General features: G+C 40.3%; 1 protein-coding gene across 6 annotated transcripts in view; it reads right to left on the reverse strand.

Moving 5' to 3' along the window:
• IQSEC1 (IQ motif and Sec7 domain ArfGEF 1) overlaps positions 1 to 25,422 on the reverse strand; it is a 741,922-nt gene that overhangs the window by 47,445 nt on the left and 669,055 nt on the right. For all 6 annotated transcript variants that reach the window (XM_031945892.1, XM_031946046.1, XM_031945932.1 and 3 more), the window contains one exon: positions 11,605 to 12,872. In XM_031945892.1, coding sequence (XP_031801752.1) covers positions 11,605 to 12,872 — 1,268 coding nt within the window. The remainder of the gene's footprint in view (positions 1 to 11,604; positions 12,873 to 25,422) is intronic.

Genomic DNA, 25,422 nt, shown 5'->3' on the forward strand with positions numbered 1-25,422 from the left:
AGTCATCTACAGAAGACAGACACCCAGACAGGTGCTGCAATTGGGTAGAAGCTACTAAAACTTAAGTGCTACTGGTATAGCCTTTGATAAACCAGTGCCACCTTCATAGTACAAGAAGACATAGAAATGAAGCTTTTCTGAAGCTAGACAAGTAATTACTAAGAACACAATTATAGTCTGTGCTCAGGTTTTTATACAAACTAGACTTGGGAAAAATAAGGATAACCTATATTAGATTTAACTTAAACATTAAGAATTTGCTTTGCAAAAAGGTGGCTATACTAGGTGCTGAAGATACACAGATGAAAACAAAATTATCTGTGCCCTCAAAGGATTTTACATTATAATCACAGGACAGAACATATATACAGACAAACAAATATAAGGTAATCTAAGGAGGGAAACCTCACCTATGGGGATTAGGAAATATATAACTCTGAAAGACTTAAGAATTCTGATCAAATGAAGCCATAAGCCATGATTCCAGAGGATCAAGGATGAAACATGCTATCTACCTCAGGATAGAGAGGTGATGAACTCAAGTTGCAGAATAAGACAAACATTTTCATATATAATCACTTTTGTTTTGCTCAATTATACATAATTGTCATAGGGTTCATTTGAATTTTTTTCTACTGAGGGGAGTAGATAGAAGGAACAGTGGGGTTTTGGGTTGGGAGAAAAAAAACAGAAAGAAAATAAAAAGAGAGAAAGGAAGTCACTGAAGCCTTAAAAATAATTTACAGAAAAGAAAAGGAAAGAGGGACAGAAGGAATTACAGATTTTAAAGTTACATGTTGGATTTATTATACCCTTAAAGCAAGCTATAAGTAAAGAGATTCAGTTTCATGCTCAATCCTCCTTTTCTGTTTTGCTACATGTGTGGAAAATACTCATTGTATTTGGTACTTGTTAAGTTTAGAACAGAAAAAAAAGATTTTTTTTTTTTTTTAAGGGAAAGGATTTGCATAGGGTGTAGTACTTGCTAGAGCCAATATAGTATATTTGTGTGTGTAAATTTTACATACTGGACACATACAATACTATATACACATACATCGAATGTACGCTTGTTTGTATATAGATCATTAGCATTTTAGGGAAGGAATCAGGACTACTCTGACCTTTCTATGAACACCTGGCATAGTGCTAGGTACACAGCCTTTTTTTTCCAGGGAAGCTTCTTCTAATCCCACGTGAGCATAGAGGAAGGAAAAAAAGAATCTTACAACACCCACAGGAAAGTAAGCATGAGTCTGGAGGAAACATTTCAAACTTGCCCTCATGGGTTCCATGACACTCATACGACTGGTAAAGATGACAAATGTGGTGGGGCTTCAGGGACAACAGGCAACATTAGTGCACTTTTGGTAGAGCTATGAATCGGTACAGCCAACTTGAAATGTAATTTGGAACTATGTCACCAAAGTTACTAAACTGTGTGAGTGCTTGTACCTACTGTAGTATACAGCTACTAGACCTATATCCCAAAGAGATAAAAGAAAGAGGAAAATGACCTCTATGAACAATGATGTTTGGAGAAGCTCTTTTTTTTTTTTTTTTTTTTTTTGTGGCAGCCCCAAACTAGAAACTAAGGAGATGTCCCCCTATTATAAAATATATGATCAAATTATACATGGAGGTGATAGAATATTATTGTGCCATAAGAAATGATAAAATAGATAGTTTCAGAGAAAACTGGAAAGATGTCTGTGAATTCATGAAAAGGGAAGTGAGCAGAAATAAGAGTACAGTTATACAGTGGCAGCATTATCCAGAAAAATGACATTGAAAGATTCCAGAACTCTGCTCAATGCAACGATAAGCTATTGCCTACAAAACTTAAGATGAAACAAGTCTCTCATCTGCCAGAGAGGTGACAAAGTTAAAATGAAGAGAGACACATTTTTGGATGTGGCTAATGTGAGAATCTGTTTTGCTGGATAATGCCTGTTTATGATGAGGTGTTTTATTTTTTCTTGCTTTTCAGTTGTGGTTGGTGATGGTAGACAACAGAAGGAATAGAGTAAAAATGCATGTAAAATAAATGATTGCATATGAACTGGATGATTAAATAAGATTGTGCCTTCCTCCCAAATTATCTTTAGCAACAAGCATATCCAAGAGGCACACCCAGTTTCAGATTTCATCTGACATTCCAGGCAAGAAGAAGTCATTAACAAAATTCCAATCCAAAAGATTAGAACTGAGTTTGACTCTCCTCATTCTGTGGAAGTGAATGTGTCTTTGGACACAAAATAGTCACTTAAACTGTTGATATGAACTGGCAGTAAAATCTGTCTAGGGGTCAAGGCCAACTCTTTCTTCTTGACAGCTCCCAAAGTCTGAGATGGGATGCTCCTTAAGACCCTGCCAAAGGGCTACAAGACCTCCTAAAGGATCATATTAATACACAGCTATCTGTGTATTGAGTGCAATGGATGGACTAGCTGGGCCACTAAAAAGTATTTCATGGAATATGTTTAACATGATTGTACATATATAATCTATATCAGATTGCTTTCTTTCTTGGGGGAAGAAGGGAAGAAGGGAGAAAAATTTGGAGATTAAAGTTGTACAAAAACAATGTTGAAAACTGTCATTATATGTAATTAGAAAAAAAATAATATTAAGTACAAAAATATTTCAAGGAAGAGGGGGGAAGAGAACCTTCCCTGAAGGGACAGAGAGATTAAATTCCTGAGACGCATTCACTTAGAAGGGATTTCAGAGACCACCTAGCCTTAGAGCTGAAAAGTAGTTAGAGAATTAATCCAACCAATCCTTTCTTTTCGTGGATAAGAAAGCTGAGACTAAGAGATGCCCCAATCCAAAGTAACACAGGTAGGGGAGACACATAAAATTCAAATGGAGGTCTCCTCTTTTGAATTTCATTGTTGCAACACTATTCTGTCACTCCAAGCAAAATATTTTCTAGGCATAGAATTTTTCATTTTAAAATAAAGATGTAATTTTTTTTCTCATCCAGGTTCACAACTCCCCTGAAATTTTCAGCTCTAAGGCTGAAGAGCCAATGACTTAGTTGCCAGGCTTTTTATTCTAGCCTTGACTTTCTAGTCAGGGTGTAGGACAGACAAAGGTTAAGTACTCCGAATCCAGTCTGATTTTCTGATGTTGTTGATAAGAAAACTAAAAGCTCAGAGGGGTAACCTGATTTGCCTAAAATCACAAAACCCAGAAGCCAAGAACTCTATCCAGTGTTAGGCCATTTTCTCATCTTTGCCCTAGATAGGAATTTATCTAATGGATCTCCACAGCTAAGCCCTTGAAAAAGAAATTGCTACTAAAACCAAAGACAGGAAAACAAGGGCGCTTTTTAAAAGGTTTCTAGAGAGTGTCCTAGCTTCTAAGTGCTGAGGCTTCATGACAGCCTTACCTCCCCCCCAAACTGGGGAGGTCTGTCCTGTTTAGAACCACCTCTGCCGTCACCCCTGCCTCCACCCCTGCCTCCAGCCCAAGCTCCTTCCTATTATGGCCTGTCCGGAGGTGGGTGGCTAAGCTTAGTGTGTGCCCTCAGCTTCCAAGGGAAGGAGAAGTTACACAAGAGAATGGGAGTCCCGAAAGGCAGGGAGGGATGCCTTTTCCAGCTCCTAGGATGGGAAGGGAGCTGAGGAAGAAGGGAACCAGTTAGATACCCCAGGATGGGGGTCTAGCCCCAGAACAGCATTCTAGATGAAGGAGCACCATGGGCAGATTAAATCCCCTTCACCCTTCCTCCCTCAGTATCTCCTGGTGACTTCTAACATCCCCATCACACTACTTGGTGCAAATAGGCAAGCTCTTTCTGTTTCTGGAGGCCAGATGTGGCAGCTGGCAGGGAAGAAACCTTGTGTTTATTGGGGGTCTGAACTGGGACAGGTACCAAAAAGAACATATCCACACGTCTCTACCCTCTGGGAGTTGATAATCTAAGGCAGACTGGTACTGGCGTCACACAGAAACAACTTGGGCATGGTGAGGTTCACATATACACACGCAGGCTCCGGTCACTTTCTAAGGTTACTATTACATAGTGTTTTCCTTTCCTTTTTTTTTTTTTTTTTTTTTTGGTTACATTTGTTCAGCTTGAAGCAGCTCCCTTACGGGAAGGGCATGGGCAGCCAGAGGCCTACTCTGGGAAAGCAGCTTGTAGGAAGGGAGGAGAATCAGAGGGAGGTCTTAAAGTGAAAGGGGAGGGGGCTAAGACTGCTACCAGAACCTTGGTCCTGGTGCACTGGTTCTCAAACTTTTGTTCTCAGTATCTTTATACCATTAAAAAAGTATTGAGTTATTGAGGTTTTTGTTTCTGTGGGTTATATTTATAGATATTTGCCATATTAGAAATAAAAGCCAATTTTAAATTTATAGACTCTCTGGAAATGTTTCAGAGATCCCCCCTCCAGGCTTCTGTGGGCCCCCCTTTGAGAACCACTGCCCTGATGTCCAGAGCAGCCACTTTTGATTCCCTTTCCAACTGGCTACCAAGTTTTCTGTAAGTCCTGTCTCTCTCTTCCTAACACTTCCCCTAACAAAAAACAAGGTTCACTCTCTAGACCTCACCAAGTACTTTGCTTGGAGTGACAGAATAGTATTGCATGATGAAATTTAAAAGAAAAGACCTTTGTTTAAGTTAAGTTCTATGGGTCTCTACCACTTGTGTTAGCTTGGATTGGGTCATCTCTTAGCTTCAGTTTTCTTATCCACAAAAAGAAAGGAATGGTTGGACTAAGCTCTCCAAGCTCTGAGGCCAAGCATCCAATGACTTCCTTGCCAATCTCCCAACCTCCCCTGTGACCGTCCATAGAAACACCATTCTCCCAGGCCCTTGGGCTCACAAGCTGGGAGTCATCCTAGACTCTGTACTCTCTTTCATCCACCCCTTCCAAGCTGTGGTCAGGGACATTTAATTCTACCTTTGCAGCATTTTTTAATGATGGTATGAGAATAGTGGCCAATCAGGACAAATTGGACAAATCAGGAGTTTGTGTTTTCAGCTTTCTTATCAACAAAACCAGAAAATCAGATTGGATTAGTGGTTCTTAACTTTTTTTTTACCCTAGATCCCCTTTGGCTAGAATAATATTTTTTTTAATTAAAGCTTTTTATTTTCAAAACATATGCACAGATAATTTTTAACATTCACCTTTGCAAACTCTTGTATTCCAAATTTATTTTTCCTTCCCTTCCCCTCATCCCCTCCCTTAGATGGCAAGCAATCCAATATATTAACCATGTGCAATAGAATAATATTTCTAAAGCCATAGAATAAAAAACCATAGGATTTCCATGGGAAGCCAAGGGCTAGTGAAATCACACTATGATCTTCCCTGCTATTGCTACCACTCTAGTGCAGGCCCTCATTACTTACCCTGGATTAGTCTAGAGCCTGCTTGGGTATGTTTATGGGGGAGTCTTTCTTCCACTCTGATTCATCCTCTACTCAGCCACCAAAGTGACTTTCCTAATGCCCAGATCCCTGCAGGGCCTTACCCTGCCTAACTTACATCTCTCCTCACTGAGATCCACTCTCCACTTAGCCAACAAAGTCATCTTCCTAAAACCCAATGCTGACTATGTCATTCCCCTAGTTAATCTATTCCTATGGCTCCCAACAGCCTCCACGACCACATTTAAAAATATCTGCTTGGCTTTTAAAGACCTTCCTAACCTGGCCCCTTTTAGCCTTTCTAGGCTTTTCACATCTTGCTTCCCTCAATATGATGCTCAATGCAGGGTCTCTGGCCCCTTGGCCACTCTTGGCACAAGACATTCCATTTTCTGACTCCATGAATTTTAACTGGCTGTCTCTTAGGACTGTAATTCCTTCTCTCCTCACTTTCTCCTCTTGGCTTTCTTCAAATTGCAGCTGAAATCCCATTATCTGCAAGAAGCCTCTCCTGACCTCTCCTAATGCTTGTACCTTCCCTCTGTGTGCTGTCTCCAGTTCATCCTGCATATAGCTCCTTTATATGTATTGCCTTGTCATTCCATGACATCCTTGAGAGCAGGAACTGCTTTTGCCTTTCTTTGTGTCTCCAGTGTTTAACAGCACATAGTAGGCACTTAAAAGTATTTGTTGACTTGACAATAGGAGTAGCATCATGAAGCTAGAGAAAAACCAGAGTGCACAGTGCCAGACTAGTTCAGCTATAATATCTGTGTAACATTGGGTAAGATGCTTCCTACACACTGGCAGGCTTCCATTTCTTCGCTATAAAAGATGGAAAAAAAGATAGAAATTACCTCAAAGGTAATTTCCAGACTTGAATTCTATGAGGATCCGTACTAGCTGGGGAGGTCAGGGTGAGGAGACCACCAAGCAGTATTTATGCAGCTTTGTTAGATTAAAAACAAGAGACACAGAGAGAAAGAAGGAGGTATGAGGGGATGGTCTATTGGGTAGGTATAGTGGACAGAGGCAGTGTGAGTATGATTTAGGTTCTGAAAAGTTCAAAGTTCAGTTTTTCAGGCTGCCCCGGATGAGCTGTAAATGACATAGAATATGACCTCTGTCACTGATATTTCTTGATTTTTAAAGAATATTTCTGTGTATTGCATGGCAACAACACATAGGACCACCCACCCCACCAACCTTTCCTCCTTTAACCTCACACCCAGGATGGTTGTTCCTGTCCCATTCTTGCCTGCAGGACTTGTCTCTGGCATCTGCTGGATACCACCCACATTTCTAAAGGATTTGAATTAACCAGACTGAAAAAAAAGTTTTCAATAATTAGCACCTCAGCCCCCATCCTTCCGCATGGAATTGGGAGTTTATATGAATGAAATTTATATTTGGGGGTTTTGTACAAACTTTCTCCTTTACCATCTGTGGTCTTCTGAGATGTTCAATGACCTGTTAAGATTTGGAATAGAGAATGTGCCTAGCTCCCCTTGGACTTTTGGAATTATAGACAAAAACATTCAAGGAAAAATCTTCAGGCTCATAATAAAGTGAGGGGGGGATGATAGAGAGGTGGGAAGACTCAAATAATCAGTATCTGGGGAAGAATTTTGCAGTTTTGGGAAAGAATTACCTTGTATCAGGAATAAGAGAATGCAAAAATGTGGAATTAAATCTTCTTTAGTTCTCACAGATGTCACTACTATTGTGTCTTCCTAGAGCAAATAGTAGCCCATTGATGGTCTCTCCAAATCCAGACTTATGGGGAAAAAAAAAAAAAGAACTAACTACCTTATTCACCGTGTTTCTGTTCTACAAGAGCCTGCAAGGATGCAACCTAGCATCGATGAGATGAGCCTTTTTTGGTCTACTATATCAGTTTTCAAAAGGAGCTGCAGAGCTCCCTTTCTCTGCCTGTGTACAAATCCCACATCTATTACTTCTGTAACTCAAAATTATTTGGTGGTCACATTTCTAATCTCCTTTAAGGTAATCTTATTTAAGGCTGTATTTCCAGGGGCACATGGAATCTGAGGTGTGATTCTGAGATATTAAGAACAATAGAGACCCCAGAATGAACAGCTCAGCCTTCTTCAAATAGAATTAGCAGAGAAGGGTTTCCATGAATCTTGCATTATCCATCAGAAAAAATAAACCCAGTACATAGAAATTAGGGTCATCCTAGAAGACATCAGTCTGTTGGCAAATAAGGATGGTGAAAAGAGGAAAATAAGCAGTTTGACACTATTGCCCCCAGGTCATTGTGGGATTTCTGAAGTCAGAGTTTTCAATCAAATAAAAATAAATTATGAAGGCATAACTGCTCCTTCTCCCAGAATTGGGAACACTAGGTAGAAATTACAGAAAAAGCAGATTTAGTATTCATGAAAGAAAAAACTTCCCAACAATTAGTTCAATCAATAAGCATTTATTAAATGCACACTATATTCCAGGCACAATTAGAACTGACCAGAAAATAGGTCAGGCTGTCCTGAAAGGTTACAGGATCACAGATTGAAAGCTGAAGGGGACTTTAGAGGTCATTTAGTGCAATACCCTCAGAGATAATAGATAGGGGTGGATAAGAATTGGAACCTAGCATTCACGGATGTCCTCAAGCAAAAACTGGATGACCACTTTGTGTTTGTGTATGTGTGTGTGTCTGTATTTGTGTGTTTATAGGCAGAGATGACTGCCTGGAGTCCCTATCAGCTCTAAGATCCTGTGTTTCCCTTCCCCCTTCCTCAGGACAATTCGACCTACTGACTCTGAGTTGGAATATCCAAAGTCCCCCACCATAGCAGTTTACTTTTCTTGAACTGCAGAACAGGGTCCTAAGCCACAATATTGAAGGGTTCTGAGAATGACAGTCTACATCTCTCTAGAGGAAATAAAACAAGAAATGGAAGAAACCCTGGGAATTTAAGGCAGGGTGCAAACAAACAATTATCCTTAGTCCAGCGCAGAACAGGCTCAGGAGGAAGCTAGGGTCTCTTCCTTCCTCTCACCCCCCAGCATCCCACATTTATTTTTCTGGGGGAATGAAGCACAGGATGTAGTCCAACCTCTCCTCGTCCATCCCTCCCCACCCCCCTCTCTAGGTTAGTCTCAGCTGATGAGGGTGGGGAAGCAACAAAGCTGGCCCCACCTCCTGCTCCTTTTGTGTCCACATCCCTGGGAAGAGTCACCATCAGACCTCAAGTCTTATGACCACTAACCTCCCCGAACGGAAATAATGTGTGATCTTTTAACAAGAGGCTCTCCAGACTCACCAAGCTCTACCAACTTCCCTCCCCCACCTGCCTGAACTATTTTAGGCTGTGCTAAGAATAGAATGGTTTAAATACTCCTTTCTTGCTAATTTTCCCAATGGGAAAAATTCTTATAATGCATTCCTTCCAGCTCATGGGAACAGCTCCTCAAAGGACCCAATTCATTTTGCTTTAAGGAAACACCCCATCCTTTCCCCGTCAAACACACACCTCCATACACCTGACCTTGGCCTGGCAGCTTCTTCTGAATGTCAGCCATTTAATTTAAAGGTTATCTCTGCTAATTCTAAGGAGAAAGCAACAGTCTCCTACTCTGGCTCAGAGGGCTGGCCCACCCATGAGAATTCAGAGTGAATGTTTTTCCACTAGAGCCAAGATTTTCAACACAGGTGTCCCACTTCAACGTCCAGGGCTTTCCTCCTAATGCAGATTCTCACAACAATCTGGGCTCTCAAGGAGTTTGCTATCTGCCACTTAATTAGCATCAGTATCTGACTGCCAAAAAGTCCCTCTGTCGGAGTCGGAGTCGGACTTTTCTCCTTTGCAGCATGGGGGTAATAATACTTGCATTATCTACTTCACAGGTTGTGATAAGGAAAACACTTTGTAAAGCTTAAATGTATTACATAAATGGTTCTTTGTATTTTCACTGCCCAGCACACAGCAACAGGCTTTAATAAATATTTGATGAATTGAATATTCTAAAGCTTTGGGGGATTGGGAGAAGGGAGGAAGGAAAGAAGCTAGGAGACAACATTTTGTAAACTTCTACTTGGGGACCTGGAATTGAAAATTATACCACTATTTCTACCCAGTTAGCAAGCAGACCTTTAGCACAGCCAACACACTGATTTGGGAGTGACATGCAGCATGTGTTATATAGGTCTCATTTCTCAACCTCCCTGCTCTCTGCCCTCTGGCAAATCTCAGCTCTCAAGCCCCTTCTCTCTCCCCTCCAACTCTAGTTTGCCTCCCATGCTCTGGTAAATGGCAAAAGTAATTAAAGATTAATTTTTGTTCCTCAAACATTTTGGGAAGCGCTCTGATAAAAGGCAGGGGACACTGGGGAAGCTAGGCAGAAATGGTATGGATTAGTTGAAGGGAGCTTGGAAGAGTCCCTGTGGAATACAGGGAAGCTCTCTATTCCCTGGTCCCATCCCTCTATTAATCAAGAGTCATGGCAATTTCTTTTATTTCTGCAATGTCTTGTACTTTTCAGAAAGCTTTTACAGCCATATCTTATCCAATTCTCAACATCTCTGTAAGATGATTATCAATCTGTCAAAAAGCATTTGTTAAGCATCTATGAGATGTTAGGCAATGTGCTCAGCATGAGAGATGAGGAACGTAAGGAACACAGAAGCCTCACAAAGAGTCCAAAGTTACCCAACTATCATGCTGCAAAGAATCCTGAACCAGGAATCAGGTAAGCCAGTCCTTTCTCCACCACTTCTGGGTCATGGGGCCTTGGCTGTATCACTCTGATCTTCTCTGGCCCCAGGACTGTCATCTGCCAAGTTACAGCCATATGACCTGTCAACGTCTCTCTAACTGTAAGGCTGCTTTACTGTTATAAGCACCTTGCCTGGGCCAGAATGAGAATGCCGGGCAAATAGTGAATTATGGTCTCTGGATTTCCAGCTGGGAAAAGTCTCCCTCTATGCTCCCCCAAACCCTTCCCCTATGTATCTGCCTGCCTCCACACCCCCTTTCCCTCCCTGTCCCCTTCAAATACCACCCCAAACACTCCTGCTTGGGGAAAGAAAAACCCAGGCTTGGAGCTCAGAGCTGGCTCTCAGTAGTTTTCCTAAGCAGTTCAGTTCCCCAAGACTGCCAGGCCCCCATTTTCAATGCTGGCACAGCTGATTTTCCCAGACACGCTCACACACTCCACAGAGTGAAGAGAGGTCTTAGAAGACAGAGACAGAAGCCATTGTTCTTCTTTTTGGCAAAGGTGCAGAGACAGTGTGTTTCAGAACTGAGAGTAAACAGATCTAAGTGACATCATTGCAACAACAGCATCCTTGGCCAACCATTTGTTCCTATGCTGCCAGCCCCATGAATGGTCCCTTCCCCTCATCAGAACCTGCATGCAGAAGACAAAGAGTCTTTCAGAACTTCCATAATCCTTATATTAAATACTGTAGTAATAGTGGTTTAATCTGAACAGAAAGACAAACATGCAACCTGAAAGGAAAGTAAATTCAACCTCAGGCCATTCTCATAATTGCTCTACTGGGCAAACACTTTACCAAGAAAGAGAGAGGCCTTGATGCACTTAACCCTTTGGGGCTCACAGGAAATCACTGCCTATTTGGCCCCAATATGCCCCAAAGATGATTTTCTAGAGTTCCTCCAGCTTCCATAATGGAGGGTCTCATCTCAGAGCTGGACAGGGACTCAGAAGCCATCTCAGTCCACGTACCTCTGAATGGCAGCCTCCTTCTTTAGCATTCCATCCACAGCAACAGTGGTGGAGGGCCACCAGTGATGGAAAGAAGGGAGGGATTCTCTATTGTCAAGAGGCAGCCCATCACACTTTTGAATATTTTTAATTGTTTGAGGTCTTTTCTTCTACCAAAAATCTGTCTCATTGCAATATCAACCTATTTTTTAGTTCAGATTTTTGAAAGGACAAGAAATAGATAAGAAATATATCTGATGTCTTAATCTGATATCCCTTCATATATCTGAAGACTACTATTATATTCCTGTTAAAGTCTTCTCTTCTCCAAGCTAAACATTCCTAGTTCCTTCAACCATTCCTGGTTAACACTCAGTGGTCCTGTCCCACCTAATTCCCATTTTTGTTGTCTCTTCCCTCTCTTCCTGCACCTCCTTTCTCCCCATCCCCCCATCTTCCACTTTATACACCAAGAAAAAGACATCACTAAAACAATGAAAGTTTGGACGCTGCACAGCACTTACTTATTAAAGAGGTTCAATCCAATCCTGTAATGACGCTTCCGGATGACATCATTACTGAAGGCTGGTGAGTCCCAACTGTTGCGAGTTTCCTTGTGGTAGGTCTGCTTGCTCAAAGTTTGCTCCCGCAAGCTGTCCCGGGAGGAGGACTCTGAGCTGCAGTTTATTGTGTCATTAGAATTGGAGGTACTATTGATACTGTCATTGTCACCATCAGAGTAATCCGACTCTGACTTACTCTGTCTGTTGGCAGTACCATTGATGGCCAAATGACTATCGATGGGCCGGGGCCGATGCCGAGGTTCTGGCTCCTCCCGGGGGATGATCTTGGCGGGGATCCCGTGGGGCACGTGCTTGGGGCTCCCTTGCTGGTTGCTAAGGCTTCGGTCATAGGCATTTTGCCTCTTTAGTGAGCCCCGTTCAGAGCGATCACTGAGGTCTACAGAGCTATCGCTTGGGGGTTCTATGGTGAGCAGAGGCAAATGGTCCATCCGTATCCTCTGCTCCTGACGTTCCAGGGAAGGGGTGCTCCGGCAACTGGTATCTGTGTCCATCTTGTCATCCTTGTGAGTCATTGACCAGTACTCCTGAGAAGAGTTCATAGAGCGCAGTCTTAAGTCCGACTCAGTGCTGGATGGTCTGTCCACAGACTGAGAAAGAGGAAGGGGCGGGGAGAGCTCCTCCTCATCAATGTACAGGGTGACATCACTGTAGGAGGCAGTCATCTCATCCAGCTTCCGATGGTCTACCCCATGGAGGGCAGGTTTGAGCTCCCTCCCACAGCTCTCCCGTTCCAGGTCTCGGCTCCGAATAGGTTCAGAGGTTGGAACCTCATCGGCATGTAGACTACGGCAATTCAAGGCATCATCAATGGACTCGGCAAGGGACTTAACTTGCCTAGAAAAGGCATCTTCCAGCTCTGTGATGGCATCAGCAAAGTCGCTGGAGGCAGCTGGAGATTTCATTGTTGCTGGTTCCACAATGTCACCACACTCAGATTGGACCAGAGACCCCAGTTTAGTGCCATCATTTGTCACAGAGACCTGCTTCCCTTCAAAGTAGGAGCTATGGACTTTCTCTGGCCCTTCAAAAGAAAACTGCATTCTCATATTGGACAGCACAATGCGTCGTGACATACGATTTTCTGACATAGAACTCCGGAGTCGCTCAAAGTTCTTGTTCATTTGGTATTGGCGGAATGCTGTCTGGATGGTTCGGGCTGCATGGCGAGTTATGAGACGGCCCCCATATTTCCGTTCTAGCATTTCCACCTAGGTGGGAAAAGGAAAAGTTAATAATGAGAATGATATGGAGATCTGTGTAATATTTTAACATTTCAAAGAATTAAAAACATTCATTGTATTTGATTCTCATAATACTAAGTTATAAGGAAGGCAGATGAAAAATTGAAGCAAGCACTGACAACTGACTGGTTTTCTTTATACTTTATAATACTTGTCTGAAAGATTAATGAGTAATCTGGCTGTAAGTCAACTTTCAAGATGTTTGTTGTGTTTTTAAAACAATGAAATGCCTGCTGTCCCCTCTGGAAACCTTCCTTCCATACCTCCTTCTTCTCTGTTGCCTTCCCTTAAAAAAAAAAATGCACACACTTATTTAATCCAACAAGTATTTATTAAGTGCTAACTATGCAAAGCTCTATGATGGGTGCTAATGATACAGAGACAAAATGAAAACAAGTTCCTGCCCTCAAGGAACTTACATTGTAGTTGCCTTTCTGCTAACTTTCAGATTTATTTACTTGGAAATCTGTTTGGAAAGATTTGATAATTGTCATACATGATTGAAAGGGATAAAGTGAATGATCTCTAATGGTCTTCTTAACCTCAAAACTTCAATTTTATGAATAACAGACCTAAGGTTTCATGATAAGTATTAATGCCCCCCAAGTAATCAGCACAAGCTCTCTGTTCCATTGGCATATAAAAAATCTAGCACATTCTACTAGCCAGAGTCTGCTTCTTGGGCATTAAAGAAAAAGAATGAATTCTCTTCCCCCAACCTGATTGCTCATTTTAGCCTTACTGGCCAAGGCACAGTCAGAGAACAGTCTGTGTGGGTGACTGTGGTTGAGTTGGCTCTGTGAGGAGACAGACAGAACTTATGTACTCAGAAATAAGCATAGTTACTTTAGCAGAAAAGGAAGAACTGTATTCCAGCTTGTTTTCTTAGCATGGGATATAGACATGGACTGATATGATAGCTAATAGATACCTATGGGATCCTATGTCACATGTCCAGAGTTTTACTGGCCACAGAAAAATACTTAAGGGAAATATATGAGCCTAACTAAAAAACTGAAAAAAATTTTGTTGACTAGGATTTCTTTTCTAAGTAGTGTTCCCCCTGTCTTTTTTTTCTTCCAGGTTCCAAACCAATTGGAATCTAGCTTTCCCTTTGGCTGATGAAAATCTAAAGCCACAGTCCTGTCATGAGGGAGAAGGAATTGCTTGACCCTGGAGCTTGATGCTCAGGCATCTGAAAGAAAAAGCAAATATTACCTTCTCCCACCCAGTTTTCTCATTTCCTTCCCCATGCTTCCTTGAACACTTCTAAAAATTCTACAGACTTCCCGGAGCTTAGATGTTAGAGTAAGCAATAAACTGCTATGATTCTCATATTCATCTCCAAATAATCATAAAATAATATCTCAGAATAGCAGAACCAGCAAAAAGATGGGATGAAGTATTCTTTTAGTCCAAGAAACTTGGAAGAGTGGCAGGAAATGTGAATATGAATGGGATGAACTCTCCTATAAAATGAAAGCAGATAGCAAAATGGATCAAAATCCAGAATCCTGCAATATGTGATTTAAAAGAATCCCACTTAAAAAAATAAATAAATAAAAAAGAAGCACACTTGAAGCAGAGAGATACATACAGAGTAAAAGTAAAGGACTAGAGCAGAATCTCCTATGCTTTAGCTGAAGTAAAAAAAAAAATCTGATCTCAGAGAAACTAAAACCAAAAATAGATCTAATTAAAAGAGTAAGAAGGAAATGGTATCTTGCTAAAAAGTATGATAAACAATGAAATAATATTAATACTAAACATATATTCACCAAGTGGCATAGATCCAAATTTCTGAAAGGAGAACTTAGGTAAATTATAGGTTCAAGACCAAACAAGTGATAGAGAACATTATGATACAATGTAAAATGGATAATTTTGACTTAATTTATTTTTTTTTTGGCACAAACAAAACCAATCCAACCAAGATCAAAAGGAAAGTAGTTGGGAAACAATCTTTATCAAAAGTACCTCTGATAATGGCCTCATTTCTCAATATATAGAGAATTGAATCAAATTTATAAGAATATAGGTCATTCCCTAATTGACAAATAGTCAAGGGAAATGTATAGGCATTTTTTCAGATGAAGAAATTAAAGTTATCTATAGGTATATGAAGAAGTACTCCAAATTACTTTTGGTTACAGAAATGCAAATTATAACAACTCTGAGGTACTATCTTTCATCTATCAGATTGGCTAATATGACAAAAAAGGAAGGATGTGGGGAAATTGGGACAATGATACACTGTTGGTAGAGTTGTGAACTGATTCTGGAGAACATTATGGAGACAATTATTTATGCCCAAAGAGATATAAAATTAGGCCTGTATCTCAAAAAAGATCATGAAAAAGGGAAAAGGATCTATATGTACAAAAATACTTATAGCAGCCCTTTTCATGGAGGCAAAATATATAAGAAATGATGAACAGGCAGATTTCAGAAAAACCTGGAAAGACTTGAACAAACTGATACAAAGTAAAATTAGTAGAATCAGGAAAACATTGTACATAGTATCAACAACATTGTGTGAAGATCAACTACAAATGATTAAGTTCTCAGCAACAGAATCCAAGACAAAGGACTCACAAAGGAAAATGCAATCCACATCTAGATAAGGAACTGATGGAGCCTTAAATACAGGTTGAAGCATATTTTTTTCACTTACTTTAATCTTTTTTGTTTTTTTCTTTTTCTCTGTTTATTCTTTTACAATGTTGTTAATATGGGAATGTGTTTTACATGATAGCATAAATAATATGTCAAATTGTCTACCATATAAGAAAGAGGGGAAAGGAAGGAAAAAGGAAAAAAAAATTGGAAGCTCAAAATCTTGTAAAACATGAATGCTAAAAAACATCTTGATAAATAATTGGGGAAAATACTATTTTTTTAAAAAGAGAACTTTTATAAATATAAATCACCCAAATTTCCTGTCTTAGTGGACTAACAGGTCAGGAGAACTGTATAGCTAATCAGCATTATTGGATGAATCAAAAGACAATTTCCATGTACTCATCCCAATGGCTGGCTCACTGGGTAAACTGGGCTTTTGGCACTCCTGTATTCTTTTAAGGTCTATTTTCTACAGAGTGTTTAAAGGTATATAAAGTAATAGGAGGGGGGAAGTTGTGAGGGATGAGAGGACTTTCACATGTCCAGGACCTCTGCAATCCACTGATGCCCTAGTAAGACCCACAGCATTCTTTCAACTAGAGGCAGAAGAGTTCCTGTGAAGTCTCCACAGGTTGTTCCTATGAAACGAACTTTCATGGATCAGATTCAGGTGACCCACATATTCCTGCCCTGGCTTTATGTTCAGAAAGTGAAATCTTTTTCACATTTGGAAATGAACATTTAACATAGCCCCTTCAGATTCTATTATGTGAATAGGGGCAGGTTAAAGACACTAGAAATATTAACTCATTTACTAGCCCTAGGAATCATGCTCTATATAGCTATGTCAGCAATATAACACTCAATTAAACCTGTTAGCTTGGCATTCAAGGTCCTTCTACCATTCTCCCTTATACAATCATTGGTCCTGCATTTTTTGTTCTTTTCCTGCCTGTATTTCTCTGTCTGAAATACTCTTTCCCCCTTCTCGATTCCCTCAGTACCCATGCAATTCTTACATGTACTAGGAGATACCATTCAGGGTACTGCCTCCAATACCCTTTTCCTATTATTCCTATGCTTAAAAACAATATCCTTTCTTTAAATTCATAGTACTTAGTATATATTTCTATTTAACTATCTGCCTTGTTATTGTTTTTAGTGGGTATACCTTATCACTTCCACAGCAACTCTGTGAGGGAGATGACATCTTCTTTGATTCATCTTTACATATTTTTTAGTCCATCCACATAGAGTTCAATAGAGGTTCTGAACTCAAGGAACGGTTGGGGGAGGAAAGCTATCAGGAATGATTTGCTTAATTGGTCAAATAACTGTGCTAATACAGTGAGTGTCAGGAACTGAAGTACAAAAAGAACTGGGGAATGGGAGGAGTGTAGGGGGGGAGAGAGAGAGAGAGAGAGAGAGACAGAGAGAGAGAGAGAGAGAGAGAGAGAGAGAGAGAGAGAGAGAGAGAGAGAGAGAGAGAGAGACTGAAACAGACAGACAGAGAGACAGAGACACAGAAAGAGAGAGACAGAGATAGAGAAATCTATTTAATGACTATAGACTATATGCTTAACCTCACCCAAGGGTCCCCTCATAAACAGTTACCAGAGAATAGGACAATAAAATATAGATGTTTCAGTGCAAAGCCTCAGGCACACATCCGGCTGATTGGGAGGAGAGGGTCAGAGGCATTGTCAAATACAAAGGGCAGGCACCACATTACATAAAAAAATTTTTTTAAGTAAAAAATGAAGACTTGCTGCTCCTTAGTAGAGGGAGGAAATTAATGAGGAAAATGGCTGGTGAAGAATTAGGTATTTGTCAAGAAGGATATAAAGAGAAGAATAGTTAGAAAAAAAATTAAAATCAAATGAATTTTCATAGAACAGCTTTGGTCTCCGAGTCAGCCAGGGTGGTTCTGTTTTCTCTCTCACCCTGAGGTTATTGAATAACATCCAAAGAGATGACTTCACTTCCACATTTATAAGCAAAAAGTTTCTATTTTTTGGATTGTGAACAAAACTCTCTAAAAAACCCACACAGCACAAACTGGCCCCTAAGGCTGTGCTTTCTAAAGCTTACTTTTCTTCCTTCCTTTCTTTTCTTTCTTTCTTTCCTCCTTCCTTCCTTCCTTCCTTCCTTCCTTCCTTCCTTCCTTCCTTCCTTCCTTCCTTCCTTCCTTCCTTCCTTCCCTCTCTTCTTCTCTCCCTCCCTCCTTCCTTCATTTCTTCCTTCCTTCCTTCCTTTTTCTTTCTTTCTTTCTCTCTTCCTTCCTTCCTTCCTTCCTTCCTTCCTTCTTTCCTTCCTTCCTTCCTTCCTTCCTTTCTTTCTTTCTTTCTTTCTTTCTTTCTTTCTTTCTTTCTTTCTTCTTTTCCTTCTTTCTTTCTTTCCTCTTTCCCTTCTCTCCTTCCCTCCCTCCTCCCCTCCTTTCTTCTTCCTTCCCTCTTTCCTTCTTTCTCTTTTCTCTTTCCCTCCCTCCCTTCTTCTCTCCCTTCTTCTCTCCTTCTTTTCTTCCTTTCTCTCCCCTCTTTCTTTTCCTCCATTCCATTCCTACCACAGAGGCCTCACTTCTATTGTCCAATACTCCTTTACCAAGCCATCAAAGGCTACTTTGCCTTAACACAAGAAGCTCACACTCAATGCAACAAACTCAGGGTCCTATTTCAGGATCTGTTTTTAGGGTTTCCTTTTCCCTACAAATAGAGGTGACAATATTATTCTCCAATTGTCCTTCCTAAGACATGACTTCATTACTCTCTCAGGTCTGCTTCTGGCTCTCTAGACTTCTCTATCATAGTCCAGAAGACTTCTCACCCTGGAAGATGCTTTCATCTCTGTGGCTGTCTCACCCTGGAAGATTCCTACCAATTCCTCTTGTGACTGGTGAGTTCCGACCCAGAATCTCCATGCTCACTACCTTCTCCTCACCTCCCAACTACCTTAGTTTTCAGCTCCAGCTGTTTTCCTCCATTTGAATGTAAGCTCCTTGAGTGGAAGGTAGAGAGAATGTAAGTTCCTTGCTTGTATTTATATTCCCAGAGCTTAGTACAGTGTCTGACAGTACTTAATGTTTGTGCTCTCTCTCTGTCTCTCTCCCAGTCTGTTTAGGAATCCCATCTAGCATATGCTGCCTATTCCAAGAAGAAAGAGCTGAGGGTAATTTATGATTTGGTTACTTCATTAGTTCCACAATATCATGCATGACACAGACTTGTCCAAAATCAGTTTTTAATAGCATTTCAAGCCTTGTCTCTTCTTGGTGCTAACTCAAACCCAGATCCATTTTATAGGGCCTTGTAATAGCTCCCCATTGACTCAGAGGCCAGGGTGCTGGGGATGAGAGCAAAACATTAACTTCATACTCTTTCCAGGGGCCTATACTAGAAGTTTTTCTTTACTAATACCAACATGATCAAGTTTAGGGGAAGAATGACCATGTGGTTCATCTGTGCTTTCTGTTCCTCCCTGTTTATCCATCCATCATTAGATACCTTCAACAGAGGCAGCAGAGGAACTAAATAGCTTGTGATTGCGGGGCTGATCCATGTCAGGGAGATCCAAAGAAAGCCAATGGAGAAAATAATTTCTAATCTAAGAACATATAGAGGAGTCTTGGCCCATCCTGAATTTCACATTCCCTTTTAAAGGGAGGAGTAATTAAAAACAAAAACAAAAACAAAAAAGACTGTCTTACTATTCAGCTACATTGAGGAACCTGAAACCAGAATCCAGTCTTCTAACTCCTACTCTAATGTTCTTTCCATTGTTACTTATTACCTATGTTACCACAGGCCAATCATAATTTCTCTGGACCCGCTTACTGGTAAATTGTGGGGATTAGAGTAGATGATTTTGAAAGTTCTTTGTGGAGCTCAGCCTCCACTCTTTTGAGAGTCTGGCTATCAACAACAGCAGCACCAAAATTAATAACACCTTGGGTCTACCCTATTATGCCCCTGAAGGTCAGAGAGCACCATTCTTATTCAACTTTCCACCATTCACAATATATAGCACTAGATTTGTGCACAAAGCAGATGTTTATAAAATGAATGGAAGCCAAGCCCCTCTCTCACTCCTGGGGAAGAGAGCCAGGATTCTGTCTAATAGTAGCTTGGATAGAAATTCACAGAAGTTGAGGCTTTGGACCATGCTCCATTCACCTCAATCTCTACATTTATGTGACCATGCAACCCTTCTCCATAGCTTTTAACACCAAAAAGAGATGGCAGAAGGAAACCAAGGACTCTGGTAGAAGCTAGGCTGCTGGAGAGCATGCCAAAAGATGCTCTTTCACTTTGATAAGGGCTAATGTGTCCTGTCGCATTTAGCTGAGGAATAGCATATAGACAAGTCAGTCTCGTGTTGGTATCTGCTAATGAAAGCTGATGAGCCATCAGTATAATTAAAAAAAAGGACCTGTGAAAATAAGAGACATGGCTTGTAATAAGGTGAATGGGTGACTCTCTCTTTCTAGAGACGTAAATAGATAAGTAAAAATGAAGAAAGGTGTATGAAAAATGCTCTGAACGAAATGCAAATTAAGACAACTCTGATATACCACTACATACCTGTCAGATTGGCTAGAATGACAGGGAAAGATAACGCGGAATGTTGGAGGGGATGTGAGAAAACAGGGACACTGATACATTGTTAGTGGAACTGTGAACACATCCAGCCATTCTGGAGAGCAGTTTAAAGCCATGCTCAAAAAGTTATCAAACTGTGCATACCCTTTGATCCAGCAGTGTTACTACTGGGCTTATGTCCCAAAGAGATCTTAAAGAAGGGAAAAGGATCTGTATGTGCACGAATGTTTGTTGCAGCCCTCTTTGCAGTGGCCAGAAACTGGAAACTGAGTGGATGCCCATCATTTGGAGAATGGCTGAATAAATTGTGGTATATGAATATTATGGAATATTATCGTTTGGTAAGAAATGACCAACAGGATGATTTCAGAAAGGCCTGGAGAGACTTACACGAACTGATGCTGAGTGAAATGAGCAGGACCAGGAGATCATTATATACTTCAACAACAATACTATATGATGACCAGTTCTGATGGACCTGGCCATCCTCAGCAACGAGATCAACCAAATCATTTCCAATGGAGCAGCAATGAACTGAACCAGCTACACCCAGCAAAAGAACTCTGGGAGATGACTAAGAACCATTACATAGAATTCCCAATCTCTATATTCTTGCCTGCCTGCATTTTGGATTTCCTTCACAGGCTAATTGTACAATATTTCAGAGTTCAATTCTTTTTGTGCAGCAAAATAACGGTTTGGTCATGTATACTTATTGTGTATCTAATTTATATTTTAATATATTTAACATCTACTGGTCATCCTGCCATCTGGGGGAGGGGGCGGGGGGAAGGAGGAGAAAATTTGGAACAAAAGGCTAGCAATTGTCAATGCTGTAAAATTACCCATACATATAACTTGTAAATAAAAAGCTATTAAAACAAAAAAAGAAAAATGCTCTGAACATAAGGAGTTCAAGTTCTGGCTCCAACATTTACTATGTGACCACAGGTGAATTAATAATGTCTTTTAGCCTCTGTTTCCTTATCTATGAAATAGGGGTAAGAGTCCTTATACTCCCTGGTTCCTATGTTTTTTTGGGGGAGGGCCAAGAAAAGTGCTTTGTAATTCTGAAAGTAATACAGAAATGAGTTTTCATTATTTAAACCTTTTTGAAGTTATTTATATTTTCTAATTTTCTAACCCCTTGATTCCATACCTGTATTCCCAACTGTGTAATACAAGGTCTCCTTTTACTAATGCAAAAATTTTTCTCTTAACCTTCAAGAGTGTTTTAGGGGTTATCACTGCCAAATAATTCATTATCTAATGGCCAGTTTACTACTGGCAAGTCTCTCTATAATTAGGCTGGGTCTCAGACAACAGACACAGTTTAATGCTGGGACCTAATGTTAAAATTTTTCCAACACAGGAAGAACTCCTTACAGTTTATCCTCTGCTAGCCTCTGGGAAACTGGCCATCTCCACTTCAAGGTATAATACTAACCAAAGGAAGCATCTGGCTTAGCTAAGTCTAGAGGTACTTGGGAGTTTTCTCCCAGCAACTGGGTAGGGTAACAAGTAATTAGGGAATAAGTTATTCAGGAAACAAGTAATAATAAAACCAGATACCAGACTAGTGCTTTAAAATTTTTAAAAGTGTTTTCATATATATTATCATAATTTGGGTCTGAGAATAGCCAAGCTGGGTCCAAAATCTCGACTCCTAATCTGATGTTCCTTCCACTACATTATTTATTACCTATTTTTCCATAGCTGGTTACTTAACTACTTCAAGACTATCTCCTTATTTGCATCCCAGATATGGACACCCTAGGGAGGATAATATATCTGTGTTTCATTTCTAATCCTCTTCCTAATGGTGTCCAACATAGCACTGACCTTTTTTGGACAAAGCTTCACATTGGGCCAAAGTCCTGGAGGAACTAACGGGGTGAATGGCAAGGAGATCAGCACAAAAAACTCCTAGGCAACTTTAGCTCTCGGCTAAGCTAAGCTCTTCTTTTGGTGGGAGAAATCCCCAGTCAGGGGGTAGGAAAATAATAGAATGGCAAAGAAATCTCAGCACTATACTCAGCAGGAACTTGAGCTCTGACTTAGTAACCAATCCATACAGACCACCATGAGTCATTATAACACAGAGCAAATGGTCCAGACATCTCTTGGCCAAATTTGGGTTTAACTCTTGAAAATTAAAAGTAAACTTTGGCAGTGATCCCATACTAAAATTATAGGGCTCATGTTTTAAAAGAAAACATGAGATATGTAGTTAGTATATTGATTAGACAAGTTGGATATTTCATATATTTTAAGGCAGGTGTAACCTTAGGATGAGCTGCAAAATAAATGTAAGACTTCTTCCCTGCTTGCCCCTCCAGCATTGCTTTTCTGATATCAGGTACCATGGGTATGAGACATAGCATAAAATGCATTTTTTTGATGTGTTGCTTTGTCTTTACTGATTTTTCCTTTACTTCTTAATCTTTTTCTTTATTAAAAAAGTCTTTGTTACAAGAGATGGCTCTCTGGGAGAGGGAAAGGTGAAAGGTGTAGGGAGAAATCTAAGAGAAATAAAAACAAAAGATATCAATAAAATACATATATTTTAAAAAATAAACCCTACCCAGTAAATTCTATTGGCTCCTTATCACCTTTAGAATCAAGGACAAAATACTCTGTCATTTGGAGCCCTTCATCACCTCCTCTGACCCCCACTTTTCCTTATGCCCATCCCTCCTTTTCCACCAAAACACATACATACTGAAATTCAATGACACTGATCTCTTTGCTGCTCTTCACAACAAGACATTCCATCTAACTCCTGGCAATCTTCCTGGCTGCCCCCCTTTGCCTAGAATGTTTTCCTTCCCCATCCCGCCTCCTGACCTCTCAGGCTTTCTTCAATTTATCCTGTGCTATTTGTACATGGGTGTTTGCACTCTGCTGAGAACTTCTCAAGGACAGGATGCTTTTTTTTTTTTTTTTTTAAACCTTTCTTTATATCCTCAGTGCTCATAAGGGGGAACTTAAGAAACGTTCATTGACTGACCAACTAATGCTGCTACCATAAAATTACTTTACATTCAATTTATATTTATCTATATATATTTTCTCTCCCCTGATAAAATATAAGCTCATTTAAGGCAAGGAAAATATAGGGAAAAAAGAGCAAAGCTTACAGACTAACTTTTCATAGTCACCACTAATAATGCTCCCCATGGAGGGAAACAGACAGATTAAGGTTTTTGTGAGATCTCAAAAAACCCAACCCCTATAAACATGGGTCCTCAAACCACCCTCCAGTCTATTGTATATGTTAATACAAGGAAGAATATTATTAACTCTTTTAAATTATTTCTGGTTAACATTTCCTCATTAGCACACATGCATTATCATCCAACAAGGATTATTAAATAAGCTGACTTGTTGAAGGTCACATTGCTAGCAATGCTGGAGCTAGCCTTAGAACAGAGGTCTCACCTCGATTTCCAGACCAGCTCTTTCCACGATATCATTGTGCTATGCTTCTGTGTTTATCCACTACTGAGGAAGGGAGGGGCCATCACTTGGGAGCTTTGCAGCCAAGGTGCAGTAAGCAGACAGTCAAAATAACCAACTGCCCTTGCCCGGCTCTTTCTGTTGAAAAAGCTCCCCTACTAGCCTCCCTAGCAACATGTGCTGCTTTTCACATTTTCACTGACGGTCCCCCATGCATGGAATTCCTCCTTTTTCTCACTTCTGCCTTCCAGTTCCCATCAAGTATCAGCTAAAATCCTGTCTTTATACAGAGCTTATTCAAGTCCCCTTTAATGCTAATAAATTTCTCTAATATTTTCTCCAGTCTATCTTGTATATACCTTGTGTATACATAATTGTTTGCATGTTCTCTCCCCGATTAGACTGAAAGATCCTTGAAGATAGGGATTTGGATTTTATTTAGGATTTTCTTTGTATCTTAGTACCTGGCACATAGTAGGCACTATTATAAAAAATGCTTGTTTAAACTGACTTGGCTTCCATCTGTTCTTAGGATTGTAGATCAACAGTTGAAGTCATAAAGCCCAAACTCTTCCCTTTATAGATGAGGAACCTGGGGCCCAAGAGTCTTGCATAAAGTCACAGAGGTACTAATCTTTAGAGGCAGGAATTGAATCCAGTATACTTTTCCCTTGTACCATCACACTGCCTCCATGGAAATTTACCAATAAGGAATCAAGGGAAAGAGGACCTCTGTGCCTTTTCAATTCAACTGAACAAATATGGAAGTGTCCGTTGTGTGCAAGCTTTTAAGCTAAGTACTAGGAAGACTGACAAAAATGAAATAAATTCTGACTTTAAGGAACTTGAAGTTCTACTTCAAGATTCTCCTGGGGATATATAATATGCACAGAAAGAAGTACAAATGAAGGAAAATTCTCAGTGATTTCTTTCTAATCGCCATCAGACCTACCTTTAAGACCTAAGTTTAAATCCAATCTCAGACACTTACTATCCATATTAGCCTCAGTTTCCTCAATTGTGAAAGAGGGATAATAATAATACCTCCCTCACAGGATTTTTATGAGGATCAAATGAGATAAAATTTGTAAACCATAGTCACTGGCACATTGCAGGTGTACAATAAATGCTTCTTCCCTTCTTAATCTCACAAAAGCCCCTTTAACTAGAGCGGCCACTCTCCTTATTTCATACCTACCCTGCAGAAGTAGCCTCTGTCTCTCTCTCTGTCTCTCTCTGTCTTTCTCTCTGTCTCTCTGTCTCTCTCCATATCTACCCTGCAGAAGTAGCCTCTGACCCCAGGACTCTGAACTCATCAGGAAACAAGAATGGCCCTAAGATCTCTCTGTTCAGACAATGCTCACCTATGTAGAACTGAGTCAACACTCTTTGGGTCAAGGCTTTCCCAAGGAAAAAGAAAGGTGCTTTAATACTAAGCCAGGCTGCAGCATTCAATGGGGCTGATTTCCCAGCAGAGAACAAAGTTGTAAATGAAAGAAGATATAATAAGCAACCTCATCTCCCTTGGCTGTGAATAGGTGTGTGTTGTTTTTTTAAGCTTGTGCTATTTATGCTATAAAATGACCTACCTTGATACTAGTACCATCTACCACATCGCTGTTTCTTTTTCTGTTCACTCCCTTACATCTAAGCTATAGTAAGGCCCTTTTCAAGACCTGCACTCCGCCACCTCTGTCCCCCTCATTCTGACAACTTCACAGCTGGAAGAAAAACATCACTCTGCCAAGCCCATAAAGGAGAACCTTTCTGTTAACCTGATCAGGTCAAGCTACTGGTCTTTGCCCCAAACTCATCCCAGATATATCATTTTTTACTAGGAA

Source organism: Sarcophilus harrisii, chromosome 1, assembly GCF_902635505.1.
Source record: "Sarcophilus harrisii chromosome 1, mSarHar1.11, whole genome shotgun sequence".
NCBI classification, from domain to species: Eukaryota; Metazoa; Chordata; class Mammalia; order Dasyuromorphia; family Dasyuridae; genus Sarcophilus; species Sarcophilus harrisii.